This window comes from Pelodiscus sinensis, chromosome 10 (assembly GCF_052426305.1).
Source record: "Pelodiscus sinensis isolate ZL-2025 chromosome 10, ASM5242630v1, whole genome shotgun sequence".
Taxonomy (NCBI): Eukaryota; Metazoa; Chordata; order Testudines; family Trionychidae; genus Pelodiscus; species Pelodiscus sinensis.
In genome coordinates, this window is record NC_143061.1 from 37,322,255 (window position 1) to 37,342,850 (window position 20,596).

At 46.0% G+C, this 20,596-nt stretch overlaps 1 protein-coding gene across 1 annotated transcript in view; it reads right to left on the reverse strand.

The window, feature by feature from the left end:
- COL4A3 (collagen type IV alpha 3 chain) overlaps positions 1-20,596 on the reverse strand; it is a 131,934-nt gene that overhangs the window by 39,978 nt on the left and 71,360 nt on the right. The window contains exons 24-29 of the mRNA XM_075937590.2: positions 13,227-13,297; positions 9,393-9,581; positions 7,404-7,572; positions 5,547-5,639; positions 3,911-4,015; positions 1,478-1,575 (exon numbers count right to left, since the gene is read on the reverse strand). Of these exons, the coding sequence (XP_075793705.2) occupies positions 1,478-1,575; positions 3,911-4,015; positions 5,547-5,639; positions 7,404-7,572; positions 9,393-9,581; positions 13,227-13,297 (725 nt within the window). The remainder of the gene's footprint in view (positions 1-1,477; positions 1,576-3,910; positions 4,016-5,546; positions 5,640-7,403; positions 7,573-9,392; positions 9,582-13,226; positions 13,298-20,596) is intronic.

The window sequence follows — 20,596 nt, forward strand, 5'->3', positions numbered from 1 at the left end:
GAACAATACAAGGTAGTCCTTTCACAGTTCTCTGTCTCCACAGCTCTCAGGTATCCTTTTGCATCTGCACTTCAGACAACTCAGTTATCTGTCAGCTGCTTGAAATCCATGTGAGTTCTACATTTACTTTAGGTTGCCCAGCGTTCATACTTTAGAGTAAATACATATTGAAATAATGGCCCAGCAAACGAAGCAATCTAATTTAGTACTAGCCCTGCCACTAACAGAGGGTATGTCTACACTACCCCGCTAGTTCGAACTAGCGGGGTAATGTATGCATACCGCACTTGCTAATGAAGCCCGGGATTTGAATTTCCCGGGCTTCATTAGCATAAGCGGGGAGCCGCCATTTTAAAATCCCCGCTGCTTCGAACCCCGTGCAGCGCGGCTACACGGGGCTCGAACTAGGTAGTTCGGACTAGGGTGCCTATTCCGAACTACCGGTACACCTCGTTTCACGAGGAGTAACGGTAGTTCGGAATAGGAACCTAGTCCGAACTACCTAGTTCGAGCCCCGTGTAGCCGCGCTGCACGGGGTTCGAAGCAGCGGGGATTTAAAAATGGCGGCTCCCCGCTTATGCTAATGAAGCCCGGGAAATTCAAATCCCGGGCTTCATTAGCAAGTGCGGTATGCATACATTACCCCGCTAGTTCGAACTAGTGGGGTAGTGTAGACATACCCTGAGAAAGAGAATAGGGTTCAGTACAAGGGTAAATTCTCAGATAACATGCCTCAAAATGCTCTGACCTATCTTAAGTGAGGCCGTTTTTCTCAAAAGGAAAATTATATGAAAGAAAAAGAGGAAAATCTGACCTACTCTTTCTAACAAGCTGACTGAACTGCTTTGACTGGCTTTCAAATAACAGTGATAAAGTCAACAATAATTTATTATTATTATTATTATTACAACAACCACCGAGCCTACAAATCTTAGTCATGGCCCAGGACCCCACTGTGCTAGATGCTGTATCAAGGCAGACCTTGCCCAGAGAACTAAATCATGTTCACAGCGACTTCATGCATATGCAATTACCAATTGTGTATTTAGATAAGTGGTTCTCAGACATGAGATCATGTAAGCATATGCTTCATATTAAGCATATGCTTCATATTAAGCATGTGCTTATCTCTCATTTACATGGGTGGGATGTAAGCATGTGTTTAATTTAATTGTTGTTCATCATCAGCAATGCTTTCAGAAATTGTGGCCTTGATCAATAGATGCAAGTAATGGAAAATCCTTTTTGACCCTGAAAACAACCTCTGGTATAACTCTGAAATGTAGGGTGCTTGAAATCTAGATTTAATTTTTATGGCTTGAGCCCCCTTTCAATATAAATACTTTTCACAGTTTGTGCATTATCAATTAAGGACCAAATCCTGTGCTCCTTAAACCTCTTATTTACTTAATTTGTTTAGAAACAGGTTTGCTGACAAGCAGCCCTGAATAAGCATGAGTTGTGTCTCTAATCAAACCTTTTCACCAGGGTATCCAGGCTGTCCTGGGGATCCCGGTTTTCCTGCCTTTCCTGGCAAACTTGGTGATCCTTTTGATCCTTGAAGACCTTTATCTCCTGCAAAGCAAACCAATTGGCAGGTGAAAACACCCTGCTTATCCATTTATTTTGCTAAATGAGCACACAGAAGATACGGCTACACTGCCGCTTTTTTGCAGAAGAGGATATGCAAATCGTGCTTGCATTTGCATATCTTCTTCCGATTCTTTTTGCAGAAGAGGTTTTGCCAAAAAAAATCCCCGTGTAGACTGGGCCATTTGTTGAAAAAAAAAAAAACCTTCTTTCGCAAGATCTCTTATTCCTCAAAATTCGAGGTTTACAGGATTTTGCAAAAGTGGGTTTTTTCCAACAAATGGCCCACTTACATGGGGCTTTTTATCGGCAAAATCTCTTCCGCAAAAAGAATCGGAAAGATATGCAAATGCAAGCACGATTTGCATATCCTCTTCCACAAAAAACAGCACTGTAGCCATAGCCAGAGAGATTTTTACTTACTTGTTCATGAGCTGTCGCATACTTGACTGTGACTTGTTCAATTTGTTATTCATTCAAACACTGATTTTTGCAGTTTTAAGACTCATTTAATGAGCTTTTTATAGTTGCCTTTACACTTTGATTTGATAAGGTGGAAAAGGGCTGGAGTCATCGCCTGATTTCTGTTTGCTCTTATCTAATTTTAAATGGGGTATTTATTTGGTCAATTTTTTGGTCATTCTTGACAGAAAGCAGCAGTTATGATTTTAGTATCCATGTTCCAGATAGGCCTTCTTCAACTCTGAGCGAGTTGAACAGAAAAGGCCAGTCTTCTAATATTTCTGGAATTGGTATCTGTTCTGGAGATATTTTAGAAGTGGGGCTTATATTTGTTTGGGGAAGTACTAAATTCACAGTACTTGAAACACTTCCTGTTCCCTTTATCAAGAGAGCAGGTAACTCATGAACACCATGATACACCTTAAAATTACAGCACTGGTACTTACATAGGCCCTTTTACTACAATATGTTCACATCTCAGGGATACAATAGTACCAGTCATCACTGTTGTATCTAAGTACTACACAGAATATGGCAAATGTTTTAGTGGTGAACCTCATAGAGTCTTCTCTCTCTTTATAGGAAGTTTTGAGATATGTTATATGTTTTGTGTGTGTCTTTATATGCATTCTCAAGATGTTATAGTAAGGCAAATTGTCCAGCTAAATCTTTGTGTACATCTTTCCAAATACACACCATTTTGTCAGTTCTGATGCTTCACTTTTGGAAAATAGATAAAATATTATCTCTCTCAATATATAATTTTTTCCCCCTGCAAGATGACAAAGTGACATCATCACATCACCAGTCACGTTGCCCCTAGCTGGAATTTCACTACAGGCAGCTCCTCTGGTCCGCCTCCTCCTCCCTGGTGCTCCTGGAAGTTGGGATCCGCGTGGCCTCTCCTTCCACCCGCCCCAATGCTCCAGGGATATGGCAGACTCCTCCCTCCCTGGTGCTCCAGGAAGGCAGGAGACACGCAACCTCCTCCCTCCCCATTCCCCAGTGTTCCAAGGAGGCAGGAGACATGTGGCCTCCTCTCTCCCTGGTGCTCTGGGAAGGTGGGAAACATGCGGCCTCGTTGGTGCTACGCGTATTTCTGCTGCATGTGGTGCACTGCACTCTAACGCTGTTCACCCAAACCCTGGGGTGAATCCATGCCTGCCTTGGGTGCCCGGGGGAGTTTTAAACACGTCTGCAGCAGGGCAGACTCAAGGTATGAGCCCCCACTCCTGCAAGACGAGACCCTGCCCCTCTACCCCCCTCACTCATACTCCCCCAAGCTGAGACCCCGCACTCCCATCCCACTCACTGCCCTGCTGAGACCCCATACTCCCAAACCTCCCCCAGCCCCGTAACTCATCGTCCTGCCGAGACCCTGCATCCGCAGCCCCCTCACTTACCCCCTCCACTGAGACTATGCACCCCCACCACCCTCACTCTAACCCCCCGAAGCCAAGACCCCGCATGCTGAGCCCATTCCAGCATCCTTCCCCCTGGCCAGACACATAGCCCCAGCCTACTCCTATACCCTCCCCTGCTCTTGCACCCTCCCCACTGGCCAGACACCTATCTCCTGAGAGAGGGGGTTGGTGAGCGTAGCTCTCATGCTCTCTGGGCACGAAAGCTGCTGGAGAGAGGGAGATTGGTGAGGGTAGCAAGCAAGGGGTGCAGCCCCTTCATTTGACTTTCAATTTACATGCTTTAATGTAGACAACCATATGAGTACCGTAATATAGGCCTTTTCAAGAGTTATTCGTCTGACCTGTATTTGTGTTAAAATAATTGTTAACAACTGATTTTATTTACTAAAACAATTAATGAAGATTTATTTTCAAATATTAAATGAACATTTTACCTTTTGGACCAGGATTTCCAGGAAATCCAGTCTCTGGAAATCCTGGATCACCTTCAGGACCAGGTAATCCCAAATCACCACAGTGTCCTCTTGATCCAACATTACCTATCAGAAGAGAAACTCTCAGATATTTTGCCACAGATCTTCTAAATTTAGCAATTTGGTGTTTGACCCCTTATCATTGCTTATAATGATGTCACAGTCAATGGGTTTATTAGTACTCAGACACCATTTCTACTCCTCTCTTGAATACTTCCAGATAAGTTGTTTCCAAATAAAATGCTAAATGTCACAGGGGCGTAAGTCTGAAATGCCCTCTGCGTATGCACAAGTCTGGGATGCATGTGTGTAGCTATGTGCATATATAAATCTTCCACTTGCATGTTCTTATTGACCATACATTGGGGAAGGAGGTGATAGGAGAGGCAGACAACATAGCTCTATTTCAGCCTACGATTCCCCTATGATGCTTAGGGGCTGCTTTACAGGTCCCTTTGTACCACAGGAGCACTTCAAAGGGGCTTTAAAATAGATGAGAATCTGGCCCCATAATCTTTGAAATCATTCTGTGTAGAAACATAATAAAATTTAATAAGAAAGTAACATTTAACAAAAAGCCCAGCAAGACTATAAAAGCGTTGTTACAAATATTATAACTTTCCAGCTAGTTCAGAACCAATGGGTCAGTTCTGTGCTATGCTTCTTTGTGGTTCAGCACACAACTTCCAGTCCAGGGGATGGGAGGGATGGCCAATGGTGGCTTTAAGCCACCCTTGTGCTCTCTCAACTACTGCCTGCTCTGGGGGCTGGAACAGCCTCAGTGCAATTTGGACAGTGGTGGAATCTAGTCTAAATTATAGCAGTCACCCAGACTGCCTTATGGATGGCAACACTGCCCAGAATTTCCACAGCACTGTCTACGTCTATACTGCATCCCTCTGTCGACAGAGGGATGCAAATTAAGCACATTGAAATTGCTAATGAAGCCAGGATTTAAATATTCCACACCTCCTTAGCATAAACATGGCTGCTGCTTTTTTCCGAAATGGAGTTTTTTTGAAAAAAAAAATGGCAGTCTAGATATGGATCTGTCGAAAATAAACCCTTTTTCAATAGATCCTGTAGTCCTCAAAAAATGAGATTTATAGGATCTGTCGAAAAAGGGTTTATTTTTGACAGATCTGTGTCAGATTTTTTTTTAGACTTCCGATTTTTTTAAAAATTCAGTTTCAAAAAAAGCGGCGGCCATGTTTATGCTCATGAGGCATGGGATATTGAAATCCCTGCTTCATTAGCAATTTCGATGTGCCTAATCTACATCTCTCTGTCGACAGAGAGGCATAGTCTAGACACACCCACCGTGTTCCAGGTAGCCCTCAAAATGCCCTTCCTGCCCCCACCTACACGCCATACACCAGGGCTTGCAAAGGGATCTTTGGAAGGCAATCATATGGCTGTCTCTGCAATGCCAGTGCTGAGAAAATTCACCCAACTGGAAACAGAACTTGTAGGGTTCCTGATCATTTCTCTGGACCTTTCACGCTGCATAAAGAACCCAGAGTGAGGGTGAGAATTTCATGCAGAATCTCTCTGATGGGCTTAGTTTTATTGCATTTAACCTAGAAGATGCTCTCACCCATTGCTCCTGGAGGTCCTGATAACCCTTCTGGCCCCCGAGGTCCTGGTAGTCCAGGTATTGGATTTAATGCACTAATTTCTCCTTGTGGACCTTCAGAAAGTATATATAACAACAGGTTAGAGAGGTTTGTGGAGATATAGTTTGTGTGCTTGTTAAAACAATGTTCATGGAAAATTCTGTTTGGTTAAAAATACTGTATTGCATGATTTCCATAGCCCAACAAACCCAAAGAAATGGGCTGCATAACAATTAAAAATACAGCATTTTACTGTCACCAAAAATCCCCAAAACTCTTATCCAAATATTAGAAAGTATCTATGGAATTGTGCACCAGAGGGATGCAGAAAACAAAGCACATAGACAATAGGACAGCTTACAGATATTTAATTCTCAGGTATATTCCAAAAAAATCTAACATGCTTCTTTGGCCGCATTGATTCTGAAACCTCCAGGAATAATCCCAGGATTGTGTTTTGGACATTTCAAGGCAACAAATAAGAACTATCATCAGTATGGATGCTGGAATCCTCCAGGACAATAAACAATGAAAAAACCAATTCAAGACCAAAAGAAACTTTTTAGACTGGGTAGGATTCATGATGTGATATTGAGTAGACTACAAAGATTCCCAAATATCCCCAGGATCAACAACCAAATCGATGTAATCAAATAACTTTATTTGTGGGAGGAGAAACCTATGCCTGACAGAGACAAAGTGTCTTCCTGACATCAACTGGTACTGATGACTACTAGGGATGTGAACGAGTAGTTGAGTAGATGATTCACCAATAAACCTAGGTTTATCGGTTAATCTAGTTGACTACTTGCGTTCCCCCCCTCCCCCCCCATGCCGCGTTGCCTCTGTATCAGAGGCAGAAAGGTTGGGGAAAAGCAGGAGCTGGTTCTAGGGGGAGCCGGCTTAAAAGCCAATTCCCTGCAGCATCAGCTCCGTGGTGCTGCCAGCCCCACCATGTGCTGCTGCCTCTGTGAGTGGCTGCAGCACGGGGGTGGGAGGAAATAGGGGAGGCTGCTTCACAGCAGCAGTCCCTGTCTGTAGGGGGTCCAAGCTCCCCGCGGACAGGGACTGCTGCTGGACAGCCTCTGTCTGCTGGCCCCACCCCAGGGACTATGGATGTGGCTTCACGGCAGCTTCACCTGCCCCCCCCCCCTTCCTCCAGCAGCCTCTGTCCGCATGGAGCTCAGATGCCCATGGACTGCGGCAGGGGCTGCTGCCACCCCTCAGTGCTGCCTCGGTATCAAACGCTGCAGTGCGGGATGGCAGGCAGCTGGTCCATGAGGGGAGCCAGACTAGCTCCTGCCTGGCAACCTGCACTGCTGACTCTGATACAGAGGAAGCAGTGCTGGTGGCAGGGGGTTCCCCAAGAGAGGGGATGAACTGCACCGGCTGCTGGCCCCACCCCTGGGGAGTATAGAATGGTCAACCAACCACTAAGAATTCATGCAGTTAGTTGACTATTCTATTAGCTGATAGCTAGCATCCCTAATGACCAGGGCTTGACAAATGGTGGCGAAACCTACTCGCCAGCCCCACATTGCGCATGCGCACACCGCCGGTGAACCAGGTGACCAGCTGAAATCTACTCGCCACGGGTGAGTAGATTCAGTGATTTGTTGAGTCCTGATAATGACTACTAAGTCCTTTTTTCTGCCAGGGTCCTGTGAGCTTAATGTCTTTTAGTTTATCTCAGAAATCTTGATGATCATCTATTGTAAACTTCTTCACATTCTTCCAAATCACATAACTTGCCACCTTAAGATGGTTCAACAGTGTGTTTAAGTGAAAGTCAAACACTTTAAAAAGGGAAGGTAGTGATATAAGATAAAGTTACAAACCAACTGCTCCAGGCAATCCAGGCAAACCAGATATTCCCTTGGGGCCTTTGGGACCTGTCATTCCCTGTAGTCCGTATCCTGGTGGTCCAGTGAGCCCCATTTCTCCAGGAGGACCTTGATTACCAGGCAGTCCTAGTGATCCTCTGTCCCCTTTCAAACCATCCAGTCCCTATTAATAATTAGATATATTTGCATAGTGTGCATTACTTATTTTCTATGTTAATTCCATCAGCAATAGGTTTTGATACATTGCACTGATTATGCTTTCACACTGTTTCAACAAAAGAGTAACAGCATCAACTGAAGCAAAGTACTTCTGACTTAAATAGTGTGATATATAAAATTGTCTGTTTATGGTATCCTTACCTAAATCTGTGCCTTTATGAGATCCCAAAAGAAAATGCAATACTACTGCAGGGATATAGGAAGTATTTGCCCATTCTGGGATACTACTTTCTGATCCTCCAAGAGAATGTACCTCTTCCAGTCCAAATTCTGAGACATTTCAACAGCTAATACTAATAAATAGCACCTTTCATGCTCTAATTTATCTCTCTATATATTTTAAAAGAGTCTGTCTGTGAGTCCGTCTGTTTGTGAGTCTGTTTAAGAACTCCTCCTAAACAATAATAGCTAGGACCACGAAATTTGGTATGCAGCTTCCTCTTATTCTAACTTTAAGCAAGGTCTGTATTTGGTTGTTGCAGGAAAATGGGAAGTGCCAGGAATTAAATTGTTTTCCATAAAATGGAAAAGGGGGTGCTGATTGGAGGGACACAATATTGCACAGTCACCACTAGGGGCAGCGAGTGCAAGGGACAGCTATACTGCAGAATGATCACTGGGGTTAGCCACCCCAGGAAAGGAGTGGCCAGCTGGGGATGGGACTCGCCATCTTACCAGCCACTGGGCCAGGTAAGTGGTCCTATTGTCCCAAACCCTTCCCTCCCAGTCTTTGCCCCTAGTGCTGGACAGGGGGTAGCTAAACCACCCTGCCCCTTCCCCCAGACCACCACTAAGGCCAGGCAGTGCAGCCCTGTCTCCAAGACCCTGTGGTGCCCCACTGCAGCACAGCTGAGCTACCAGCTTGGCCTCAGAGCCCGGAGCGCTGCTGGGGCTGGCATGTGTATCTCCCCTCTCCTTTCCCTGGGCCAGCCCAGGGAGTGCAGTTGAGGCTGGCCTGCGTGGCTCCCCCCTTCCCAGACCTAGAGACCGCTATAATCCCATTGGGGCAACAAGGAACAGGGATAGAGAAAGGGGCAGCTATTTACTATGTATTTGAAAGAGTGTGAATGTTTGTGTCTGTCTCCCAGCTGGGGGACATGCACCCTCTCCCTTGGCTGTGTCCACTGGAGTTGCAGCAGCCATGGGCAGATTCTCCTCACCTGCCCTCTAAGCTGATGCAGTGAGAGAGGGCTGGGGCTGTCCTTTCTCTTTAGGGCAGCCTACTTACTGAATCCCTGTCCTCTGGCCCCATCCCAGGCCAATGATTTAAATGAAGAAAAACAAAAATTATTTCAGTTAAGGACCTGGGCAACAGCAGGTAAATCCTCTAGTAATCATAACAAACATTACACACACATAAACATTTCTGTACCATGGGAAATTCTGGTATTTTGGTCCAAATTGGGAAGAAAAGTTCAAATATCAACATTCACTGAAGAATAAAAAGTGCTGAAAATGTTGGATTCCCCTAACCCTTAGCTGCAGAACAATCACCGTCAGTACTTGATATCTTTTATGTTTTATGCATTTTAAAGCCAGACGGGATTGTCTAAACTAGTGCAAAACACACCACAGAATATTACTCAAGTAATTCCTGCATCAAGGCTATATCTTGTGGTTGGGTTAGGGTACTTTTAAGTTTACTTTGCCAACTTTACAGATGTTACAGTGTTTTAATTCATATATAACGAACAGGGTTGTGCAATGTATCATTTACTTAGCTTTCTATTAATTCTAAAATAATTGAAAATAACGTATTCCAACCCGTTCGCCTTTAATTCCTTTTGAGCCTTTTGAACCATGATTTTTGTGCAATCCATCTGAACCTTTCCGTCCTGGATTTCCTCTGATTCCTGGATCTCCTCTGTTTCCTTTTTGCCCTTCTGAATACACATATCCTGGGTCACCTTTTGGCCCTTTCATGCCTTGATCTCCTGGTATTCCTCGAAGTCCCTAGGACACAGCCATTTAGAATTTCCATGTTAGATTTATGTCAAATAACTTTTTCATATCAACACAAAGGCCACGTCTACACTATGAGATAAGACTGAATTTATGAGTGACTTTCTTAGGCAATTACTTAGGTGGTTCATCGCAGCGTTCCCTGTAAGCTGGGCAATTGGGCACCCACCCAGGAGAGATTCCAATGCCACCCAGCAGATTAGCAAAGCACCCACAGCTAGGTTTTGTGTTTCTACTGGTAGGCACATCATCACATGCCTCAGTTCACATATCACAATGTATTCTGCACATGAATGGAAAAATTAGAGGGAATATTGGTACCAGGATTTTAATTTTTTCTTTGCTAATTACACTAGTCAAATAAGAATTAATTATTATTTTCATTTGTTTCTTGTCCCTGAAGCTGACAAATTAAGTTAGGGGGCCAGATCCTTGGCTTTGCTTTTTCCCCTTTGCACTACCTTGGTGCAGCAAATGATGGCTTATATCACTACGATGGGGATTTCCTGTTGCATGCCAATGCTGACACAGATAGCTCTGTCACTCACTAGGGTCCCCAGTGTAGAGGCACTTGGAGACTGGTGTACTCTGGTGATCCTAGGCAGGTGATCTGATGATTGCAAGCTCTTTGGGACAGAGATGATCATTTTGTTCTGTGCTGTATTGAGTCCAGCACAGGTAGTCATAAAATCATAGAGCTGGAAGAGACCTCAGGAGGTCATCAAGTCTAGCCCCCAATCCCAACTAAATCAACCCAGCCAGGGCTTTGTCAAGCTGAGACTTAAACACCTTTAGGGATGGAGATTCCACCACCTTCCTAGATAACTCATTCAAGTGCTTCACCACCCTCCTAGGGTGTGTCTAGACTACATGGCTCCGTCGACGGAGCCATGTAGATGAGTGTACTCGGCAAAGGGAAATGAAGCGGCAATTTAAATAATCGCTGCTTCATTTACATCAAAATGGCCGCCGTGCTGTGCCGATCAGCCTATTGTTGTCCCTACAGCATGGTAGTCTAGACGAGGATCAGCCAACCCCAGATCCCTTTGTTGTCAGATCCTGTAAGCCTTGTTTCTGCCATCTGAGGTGTAACAGTTAACTCAAACTAAGGACTTAGTTCGAGTTCACGTTTGACTGCCACATGTAGCCGCGAGCAGTAGTTCAGACTAGGGGGATTTAAAAATGGCGCCCGGACGGGAAGATGCAAATAAAGCCCAGGATATTTAAATCCCGGGCTTCATTTGCAACTTTGAATGCCTACATTAGTCTCCCTAGTTCGAACTAGGGGGCTAGTGTAGACATACCCTGAGGAAGTCAAAGTCTACTATTCTGAAGTCCCAGGGTATGTATTTTGCTACTCTCCTTTCTTCCTTTGGTCAGGATCCTGAAATCTACCATCTCATGATCACTGCGTCCCAGGTTGTCACCCACCTCTACTTCCCCTACTAGTTCCTCCCTGTTTGTGAGCAGCATGGCCCCTGGTCGGTTCCTTCAGCACTTGTACCAAGAAGTTATCCCCAACATTCTCCAAAAACTTCCTGGATTCTCTGTGTACTGCTGTATTGGTCTCCCAACAGATGTCAGGGTGATTAAAGTTGCCCATGAGAACCAGGATCTGCAGTCTGGAAGCTTCTCTCAGTTGTCCAAAGAAAGCTTTGTCTACCTCATCCACCTGATCCGTCGGTCTATAGCAGACACCAACCACAACATCACCCCTGTTGCTTCCACCTCTAAATTTAATCCATAGACTCTCAACAGTCTTTTCTCCCTTTAAGTACTGGAGCTCTGAGCAATCATACTGCTCTCTTACATACAATGCAACTCCTCCTCTTTTTCTCCCCCGCCTGTTCTTCCTGAACAGTTTATACCCTTCCATGACAGTGCTCCAGTCCTGCGAGTCATCCCACCAAGTCTCCGTTATTATCAAATCATAGTTCTTTAACTAGGCTAGGGCTTCTAATTCTTCCTGTTTGTTTCCCAGGGCTCTCACATTCGTGTACAAACACCTTAGATAACCAGTTGATCACTCTGCCTTCTCCATCCGAATCAGGGGTCCTCCTTTGTTGCTCGTTCCTCCTTGTGATCCTTCCTGGTATCCTGATCTATGACTGGGGCTCCAGGCCACTCCTGTAGTTTATATGATAATAACGAATAGGGGGCCACTACTGCCGGTGCAAATTGAAGCAGACACTAGGCAAATCCCTTAAAGGTGCTTTCCAGGAATCTTTGTCTCTCAACCCAGCCAATGGAGCTAGGGCTTCACACCCTCTAAAAGGGGAGCATACAAGCTAGCTTTGTCTGCGTTAACTGGCGCTCAAGGAACCACTGTGCTTGCTTGAGGGAACATTGATTCCAGAGTTCCTAAGAATCAGAGCTGGCGTTAGCATTTAGGGACGAGCCACTCAAACATTTCCACTGCTCTGTATGGCAAATGGAACCCCATGGCTTGCACTGGGGTCTAAGGACAGTCATCAGCATTAAGAACAGGTTCATAAAGGAGAATTATCTAAATAACTATGGGTATGTCTACACTACCCCCCTAGTTCGAACTAGGGGTCATACAGAGTTGCAAAGGAAGCCCGGGATTTGAATTTCTCGGGCTTCATTTGCAGAAAGCCGGACGGCGCCATTTTTAAATGCCGGCTAGTTCGGACCCCGTGCTGCGCGGCTACATGCGGCACGGACTAGCTAGTTCGGATTAGGGGTCCGAACTAGCCGGCTTTTAAAAATGGCGCCGGCCAGCTTTATGCAAATGAAGCCCGGGAAATTCAAATCCCGGGCTTCATTTGCAACTCCGTATGACTACATTACCCCCCCTAGTTCGAACTAGGGGGGTAGTGTAGACATACCCTAAGTGGTTTCAGGTGCATGTAGTGAATTTTAACATACACGTGTGTTTTGTACATATGAACTAGGTAGTCTCCACAGCCACCTTTGACTGAGAGATAAGTATCTTTGTCATCCCCATCTTTATTTCACAGCTGGGGACACCAGTGTAGAGCTTTGACTAATATGACAGAGGAAGTCAGGGTCAGAGCATTAATTTGAACACAGGAGGCTTTTACTTTTAGTTCCCGCTAAAATTCAATAGATCATGCTGCCTCTCACATTACCGAGACATCCATTACCAGAGGCTACAATGGCTTTTCAGGAGATGGCCTATAGACCGTCAGCTAGTAGAGAGGTATATAACAGTGACAATGTGGACAGCTCTGCCCTCAAACATGCACTGATGTGGAGTACTACTAAAAATCAAAGACCAATGAGCATGTCTTTCATGAAGCTCAATGGCCATTCTAGGCACAGCAGCATTCAGTGATGTGTATTCCCTTGTGATATTCGGGAATAAGGTATGTTCCACTTCCCGCCCTAAGGAGTGGTTCCCACTGATTTATATTTTTGAGTATATCTTTACAATGGGAAAAAAACCCTACAGCACACTATTCCACATCTCTCCCCACTTTTTAATGAAAAAATGAAATTAGACCTAATTCTAGGCTTTGTAAGTACCACCTTCCTCGAAGGATCAAGATAAAAAATAACAGTATTCTGCATATGGCAATAAAACTAAACACCACAATTCTCAGCTCACGAAAATTCAATATTGCTGACAAATCCATTTAATATAAATCTTACTTGAGGACCTGAAGGCCCTTGTGCCCCTGGAGAACCTCGCAATCCTTTGGGACCACTTGCTCCTTGTCCACCTGTGACAGGTGAAAGATAAAGGAATGAAAAACAGATATGATGGGCTCTGGTACTAACACACAATACAGAGAACTGATGCCTTTCTGATACAAAGTATAGCAATTATACATCAGTAAACTGCCCTGGAAGATAACTCTGAACAACACATAGGTAGATGTATACAGAAATCCCTCCAGTACACTTTTTATTTTGTAATTTCTTCCTCTCCAGTATTAATTTCCTGGAAGAATTACAATACACTCTCCCTAATACAGGTTTTAGAGAGGTAGCCATGTTAATCTCTTTTGGCAAAAAAATGAGTCCAGTGGTATCTTAAAGACTAACAAATTGATTAGGGCAAAAGTTTTTGAGAGATACAGTTTGCTTCCTCAGATGCTTTAAGCGAAATAAAAGCTGGGATACAGAGATGGGAATGTACTATCAGTGCTGTGGTGTGGCACATCTTCAACAGTGCTGAGAAGGTGAGAGTACATGAAATCTAAGACCAGAAAGAACTACTGTGATCATCTAGTTTGACTTCCTGTATAATTTAGTTCATAGAAATTCCTCAAAGTAATTCCTAGAGCAGATTTTTTAGAAAAACAACCCATCTTGATTTAAAAATTGTCAGTGATGGAGAATCCACCACGATACTCAGCAAACTGTGCTAATGGCTAATTACGCTTACTGTTAAAAATCTACACCTCATTTCCAATCTGAATTTGTCTAGTCTTAGCTTCCAGCCATAGGATTACACTTTACCTTTTTCTATACTAGATAGAAAAGCCCATTTTTAAATTTTTGTTCCCCATGTAAATACTTATAGGGTGCGTCTAGACTGGCAAGATTTTGCGCAAAAGTGTCCGCTTTTGCCCAAAAACTTGCCAGCTGTCTACACTGGCCACTTGAATTTGTGCAAGAGCACTGACTTTGTAATGTACAAAATCAGTGCTTCTTGCGCAAATACTTTCACGCTCCTGCTCGGGAAAAAGCCCTCTTGCGCAAGAATACTTGCACAAGAGGACCAGTGTAGACAAGGAAGAACTGTTTTGCGCAAAAAAGACCTGATGGCTAAAATGGTGATTGGGGCTTTCTTGCGCAAAATCGCGTCTAGACTGGCCACGGATGCTTTTGTGCAAAAGCACTTTTTGCGCAAAAGCATCCGTGCCAATCTAGACACGCTTTAGCAGAAATACTTTTAACGGAAAAACTTTTCCGTTAAAAGTATTTCCGCAAAATCATGCCAGATTATACGCAGCCATAGACTATAATCAAGTCAACACTTAACTATCTCTCTGTTAGACTAAACCAGTGGTCTCCAACCTTTTTATACCCAAGATCACTTTTTAAATGACAGACCAAGCCAAGATCTACTGCCCCGCCCCTTCCTTGAAGCCCCACCCTCTCTATTCTCCTCGGGTACTTCTACACTACAGCGCTAATTCGAACTAACTTAGTTCGAATTAGTTAATTCGAACTAAGCTAATTCGAACTAACGCGTCTAGAACTAAAAACTAGTTCGAATTAGCGTTTTGCTAATTCGAACTAGCATGTCCACATTAAGCGGACCCTGAACCGAGGTTAAGGATGGCCGGAAGCAGTGCCGGCAGGGCATCAGAGGAGGACTTAGAGCGTGGAGATGCTTTCTCGGGCTAGCCGAGGGCTGCGCTTAAAGGGTCCCGACCCCCACCCCGGACAGTCAGTTCTCAGGGGTGCCCCGCTTGCAAAGCAGTCCTGGCTTGGAGTGCCCTGAGTACCCACACTGGGCACATCACACCACTCGGCCATCAGCCCGCCTGCACTTGCCGCAGGCTGCCATCTGGGGAGAGGGGGCAATCGGGGGGCTGCAGGAGAGCTTCCACCCCCAGAAGCCCGCAGAGCCAGCCCAGTCCTCCCCATCGGGGGCTCGTACCCCATTCCTCCCTCACCTCCTTCCACTTACCCTTCCCTAGCCCCTCTTCTTGATGTACAAAATAAAGGACAATTGTGTTCAAAAATGGAATCTGTCTTTATTGAACAAAACTGGGGGAGACTGGGAAAAGGAGGTGGGAGAGGGGAAGAAAGAGGGTGGGAGAGGGGAGGGCAACTACAATGATGAGGGGTTGGGAACAGGTCCCATATGAAGAGAGGCTAAAGAGACTGGGACTTTTCAGCTTAGAAAAGAGGAGACGGAGGGGGGATAGGATAGAGGTCTCTAAAAGCAGGAGTTGGGTGAAGAGGGTGCATACAGAAAAGTTCTTCATTAGTTCCCATAAAGAAGGACTAGAGGACACCAAAGGAAAGGAATGGGTAGCAGGCTTCAAACTAGTAACAGAAAGTTGTTCTTCACAAAGCAAAGAGTCAACCTGTGGAACTCCTTGCTGCAGGAGGCTGTGAAGGCTACAACTAGAACAGAGTTTAAAGGGATGTGAGATCAAGTCATGGAGGTTGGGTCCATGGAGTGCAATTAGCCAGGGGGTAGGAGTGGTGTCCCTGCCCACGGTTTGTGGAAGGCTGGAGAGGGATGGCACGAGACAAATGGCTTGGTCACTGTCTTCGGTCCATCCCCTTCAGGGTCCCTAGGGTTGGCCGCTGTCGGCAGACAGGCTACTGGGCTAGATGGACCTTTGGTCTGACCCAGGACGGCCATTGTAAGCTCAGGGCCCAGGGTCGGGGGTCTTAGTGGACCCCCTTGATTTTCATGCACACCTGCTCCTGGGTGGCCAGGCTGGCAGCTCTCCTGCCCTAGCTGGCCACTTTCCTGTGCCTAGTGCGGAGGTCGTGGATTAGGTCCATGATGTCCGCACTAGCCCAGGCGGGTGCCCGCCTCTTGCGGTCCCGGGCAAGCTCCCGGGAGCCGCCAGCCTGGTCCCGGGAAGAGGGGGAGGGCTGGGGGGCATCGGGTGGCTGGCTCGATCCGTGCCAGGTGCAGGGTCTGATGGCTGGGTGCTGGCAGGCTTGCACCTGGCACGGGCACCGTAGCCAGCCCGTGCCCCTTTAAGGGCTCCGGGGCCGGGAGGAGGGCAGACGAGTTTCCCTGGTGTTGGCCAGAGTGGCCACCAGGGAAACCTGGGGAGATCTAGCCTCCCACTAGTTCGAATTAAGGGTCTACACAGCCCTTAATTCGAACTAGTAAGTTCGAACTAGGCTTAATCCTCGTGGAATCAGGATTACCTAGTTCGAACTAAGCGCTCCGTTAGTTCGAATTAAGTTTGAACTAACGGAGCGCTAGTGTAGCGCCTATGAAAGTTAGTTCGAACTAACGTCCGTTAGTTCGAACTAACTTTGTAGTGTAGACATACGCCTCCTCTCCATCACTTGCTATCCCCAATCCTTATACTACAGCTTAAAAAAAAATTCTTCTGTAGGAAGAGGTTTTTCTAACATTTGGCCTGTCTAGTCTGGACCAAATGTCAGAAAAAAAACCCTTCCTTTGGAAGCCACCTTATTCCTTGTGGGGTGACTAGTTAGGCCTCAGCTGGAGTACTGTGTCCAGTTCTGGGCGCCACATTTCAAGAAAAATGTGGAGAAATTGGAAAGGGTACAGAGAAGAGCGACAAGAATGATTAAAGGTTTAGAGAACATGACCTATGAAGCCAGGCTTCATGAACTGGGCTTGTTTAGTTTGGAAAAAAGAAGATTAAGGGGGGACATGATAGCGGTTTTCAAATATCTAAAAGGGTGTCACAAGGAGGAAGGAGAAAATGTGTTCCTCTTGGTTTCTGAGGACAGGACAAGGAGTAATGGGCTTAAAGTGCAGCAGGGGAGGTTTAGATTGGACATTAGGAAAAAATTCCTAACTGTCAGGGTGGTCAAATATTGGAATAAATTGCCAAGGGAGGTGGTGGAATCTCCCTCTCTGGAGATATTTAAGAACAGGTTAGATAGACATCTGTCAGGGATGGTGTAGACGGAGCTTGGTCCTGCCTTGAGGGCGGGGGGCTGGACTCGATGACCTCTCGAGGTCCCTTCCAGTCCTATTATTCTATGATTCTATGATTCTATGACCGAAAGAGCCTGTTTGCTCTTCCACTGAAAAAGCGGAAGAATGACCGCAACCCTGGATACAGAAGAGTTTTTCTGGGATATCTCCAGAATCCTGAAAAACTCCTGCCGTCTAGCTGGACCCTTGCTGTGTTGAGACAGGATGTGTAGTCTCTGGGGTGGGAATGAGGGATTTGGGTGTGGGAAGGGGTGAGAGGTGCAAGCTCTGGAAGGAAATCTGGATGCAGGAGGAGGTGGAGAAGGGGACACCGGCTCGGGGAGGGGGCTCCAGGCTGGGCAGTGTTGGGATACTAAGCAAGCCACAGGCTTGCGGATGTGAGGGTGCAGGAATTTGGGTTGGGGTATGTGAGGGGCTCAGGGCAGGGGGTTCCAGTGTTTGATAGGCTCCAGATCTAGGGTCTGGGGAAGGGCGAATGCAGGAGTGGTTGTGGCCAGATGGGGGCTTGGCCCCAATTGGGGGTTTGTTGGCCAGGCTTCATTTTTAAATAAGATACTGTGTTAAACACAAAAAGTTTCTGCATTGTCTTTATTTATGAGAATGGCAGGGAACCTGCCTTGAGTCAGGGGTCACTGACCCTTAGAAAAGTCATTTGGGAGCAGGGGACACAGTACTGGGGAGGGGTGCTAGTGGGTTCTGGGATAGGGAACAGTGTGCCAGTGGGGGCAGGGGAGAGGGGGCAGGGTGCGAGAACAGGTTTCTGCAGCAGGGGACAGTGTGCTGGGGGGGACAGGTTTCTGTAGTGGGGAAGGCAGGGGGACAGGTTTCTGCAGAAGGAGACAGGGTGCCAGAGGGAACTGGTTTCTGCAGGGGGGGGCAGGTTTCTGTAGCGGGGTGGGGGGGCAAGGGAGAGGGAACAGGGGGCCAGGAGGGCAGGGGACAGGTTTGGGGCAGAGGAGAGGGAACAAGGTTGGGGGCAGGGAGTTCCCTACACCAGCCATGGAGGGAAGCCTCCGACCCACACTCCCTCTGGACTGACCGCAGGGCAGCTGGGCTGGAGCGAAGAGAAGCGGCTGCCTGGCCAGCTGGCCATGGCGCTCAGCCAGGGTGCACCAAGCTCCACGTGGGAAGGCGCAGAGGGGAAGCCGCTCAATCAGCTGGAGCGCAGTTCAGCCTCCTCCAGGCTGAAGGCCACAGCCAGCTGGAAAGGCAGCTTCTCCTCTGCACCAGCCCACGTGGAGCGTGGTGCACCCTGGCTGAGTGCCATGCCCAGTTGGCCAGGAAGCCACTTCTCCTCGCTCCCGCCTGGCTGCCCTGCGCGCAGCCCGGGAAGCTTGCTCCAGCACAGCTGGAGCTAGGCGCAGCCTCCCTGGGCTGAGCGCAGGGCAGCCGGGCTGGAGGGAAGAGAAGCAGCTGCCCGGCCAGCTGGCCATGGCGCTCAGCCAGGTTGCACCATGCTCCATGTGGGCAGGCGCAGAGGAGAAGCCACCGATCAGCTGGAGTGCGGGGCAGCCTCTTTCAGCTGAAAGCCACAGTCAGCTGGCTGGGGTGTTTCAGTCCTCCCGACCTCCCAGCTCCCACCACTCCTCGCAGCTACTCACCTGTATTGTTGCTTGGTGAGTAGCTGCTCCTCAAATGAGGAAATCTAATGTAAATGTCCTGCGCAAGCGCGCAGTTCAGAGAGGGCTCAAGAGCTACTCTTAGAGCCCCTGAGATCGACCGGTAGATCACGATCTACTGGTTGGTGACCACGGGACTAAATACATTAAGCTTCTTGAGTCCACCAATAATTCTTTACTCATTCTCGTGACTCTTTTCTGGACCTTCTCCAACTCATCTACATCCTTCTTGAACTGTGGGAATCAGAACTGAACACAGTATTCCAGCAGTGGTTGCAGCAGTGCCATGCACAGAGATGAAATAACCTCTCTATTTCTACACAAGATTCAGTCGTTTATGCATCCCAGGAGCCTATTAATTTTTTAATCACAGCATCAAGCTCAGAGCTCATGTTCAGCTGATTATTCACCATGACCCCCACAACCTTTTCAGAGTCACTTCTCCCCAGAATAGAGTGCCGTATCCTGTAAATATGGACCATATTCTTTCCCCCAATGTATATACTTACATTAGGTGCATTGAAATGAATAGTTTGCTTGTGCCAAGTTTACCAAGCAACCTAGATGACTCTGAATCTGTCCTCTTTGTTATGTTGCATTCCCCCAACCTGTGTGTTAATTGTACAGTGATGATTTTGTATTTTTTCCCAGGTCATTGATAAAGAGGCTAAATTGTATAGGGCCAAAAACCAATCTCTGTGGGCCTCACTCAAAACAGATCCACTCAGTGACAAGTCCTCATTTACAGTTACATTTTAAGACTGATTGTTAGCCAATTTTTAATCCATTAAATGCGTGCCATGTTATTTATATACTGTTCTAGTTTTCTCAATTAAAATGTTGTGCATTACCAAATGAAATGCTTTACAGAAGTGTAAGTATATTAATTACTATAGCACTGTAACCATTATCAACCAAACTTGTAACCTCATCAAACAATGATATCAAATTAGTTTGATGGGATCTATTTTCCATAAACTCATGTTGAGCTGCATTATTGTCATTACCCTCCCTTTAGTTCTCTATTAATCAAGCCTCCTATCAGTCATAGCATATATCTTGCCTGGGATAGCTGTCTGTCTGACAGGCTTAAAATTATCTGGGTCACCTGTTTACCCTTTTAAAAACATTGGCACAACATTAGCTTTCTTCCAATCTTTTGAATCTTCCCGAGTATCCCAAGGCTTATAGAAAATCAACATTAACAGTCCAATGAACTCCTCAGTCTGATATTTTAAAACTCTTGGATGCAAGAGTCTAGGGGAAGGGAAACAGTGTTATCAACATGATGAGATTATATCATATCCCACCCCAAATATAGAACACAAATATTTATTGAATACTTTTGCCTTTTCTGCATTATTACTAGGGATGTAAAATGTCATTTAAAATGTTTACAGGTTAAATAATATGTTCAATAGGTAAACGGGCCTGCTATGCTGTGCTGTGGGACTGGTTGGGCAGGCGGTGGCTACTCCAACAGTCTAGGTGCTGATTAACCAGTTACCCTGCTAAGTATGCCATAAGGCGAATGATTACCGGGTAACCAGTTAACTCTTTGTATCCCTAATTGTTACTGAGAATTCTATCGTTTCCATTTAGTAATGGATCAATAACATAGTCAGGATTCATTATGTTTCTATATATTTAAAAGGATCCCTCTCTTTTTTAATTACATTAACTCTGCTGGACATAGAGTTCTCCTTGTATCCCTTGACTTTTCCTTATACATTTTCTACAATTCTTAACTTCTGGTTTACATTCATTACAATCAACTT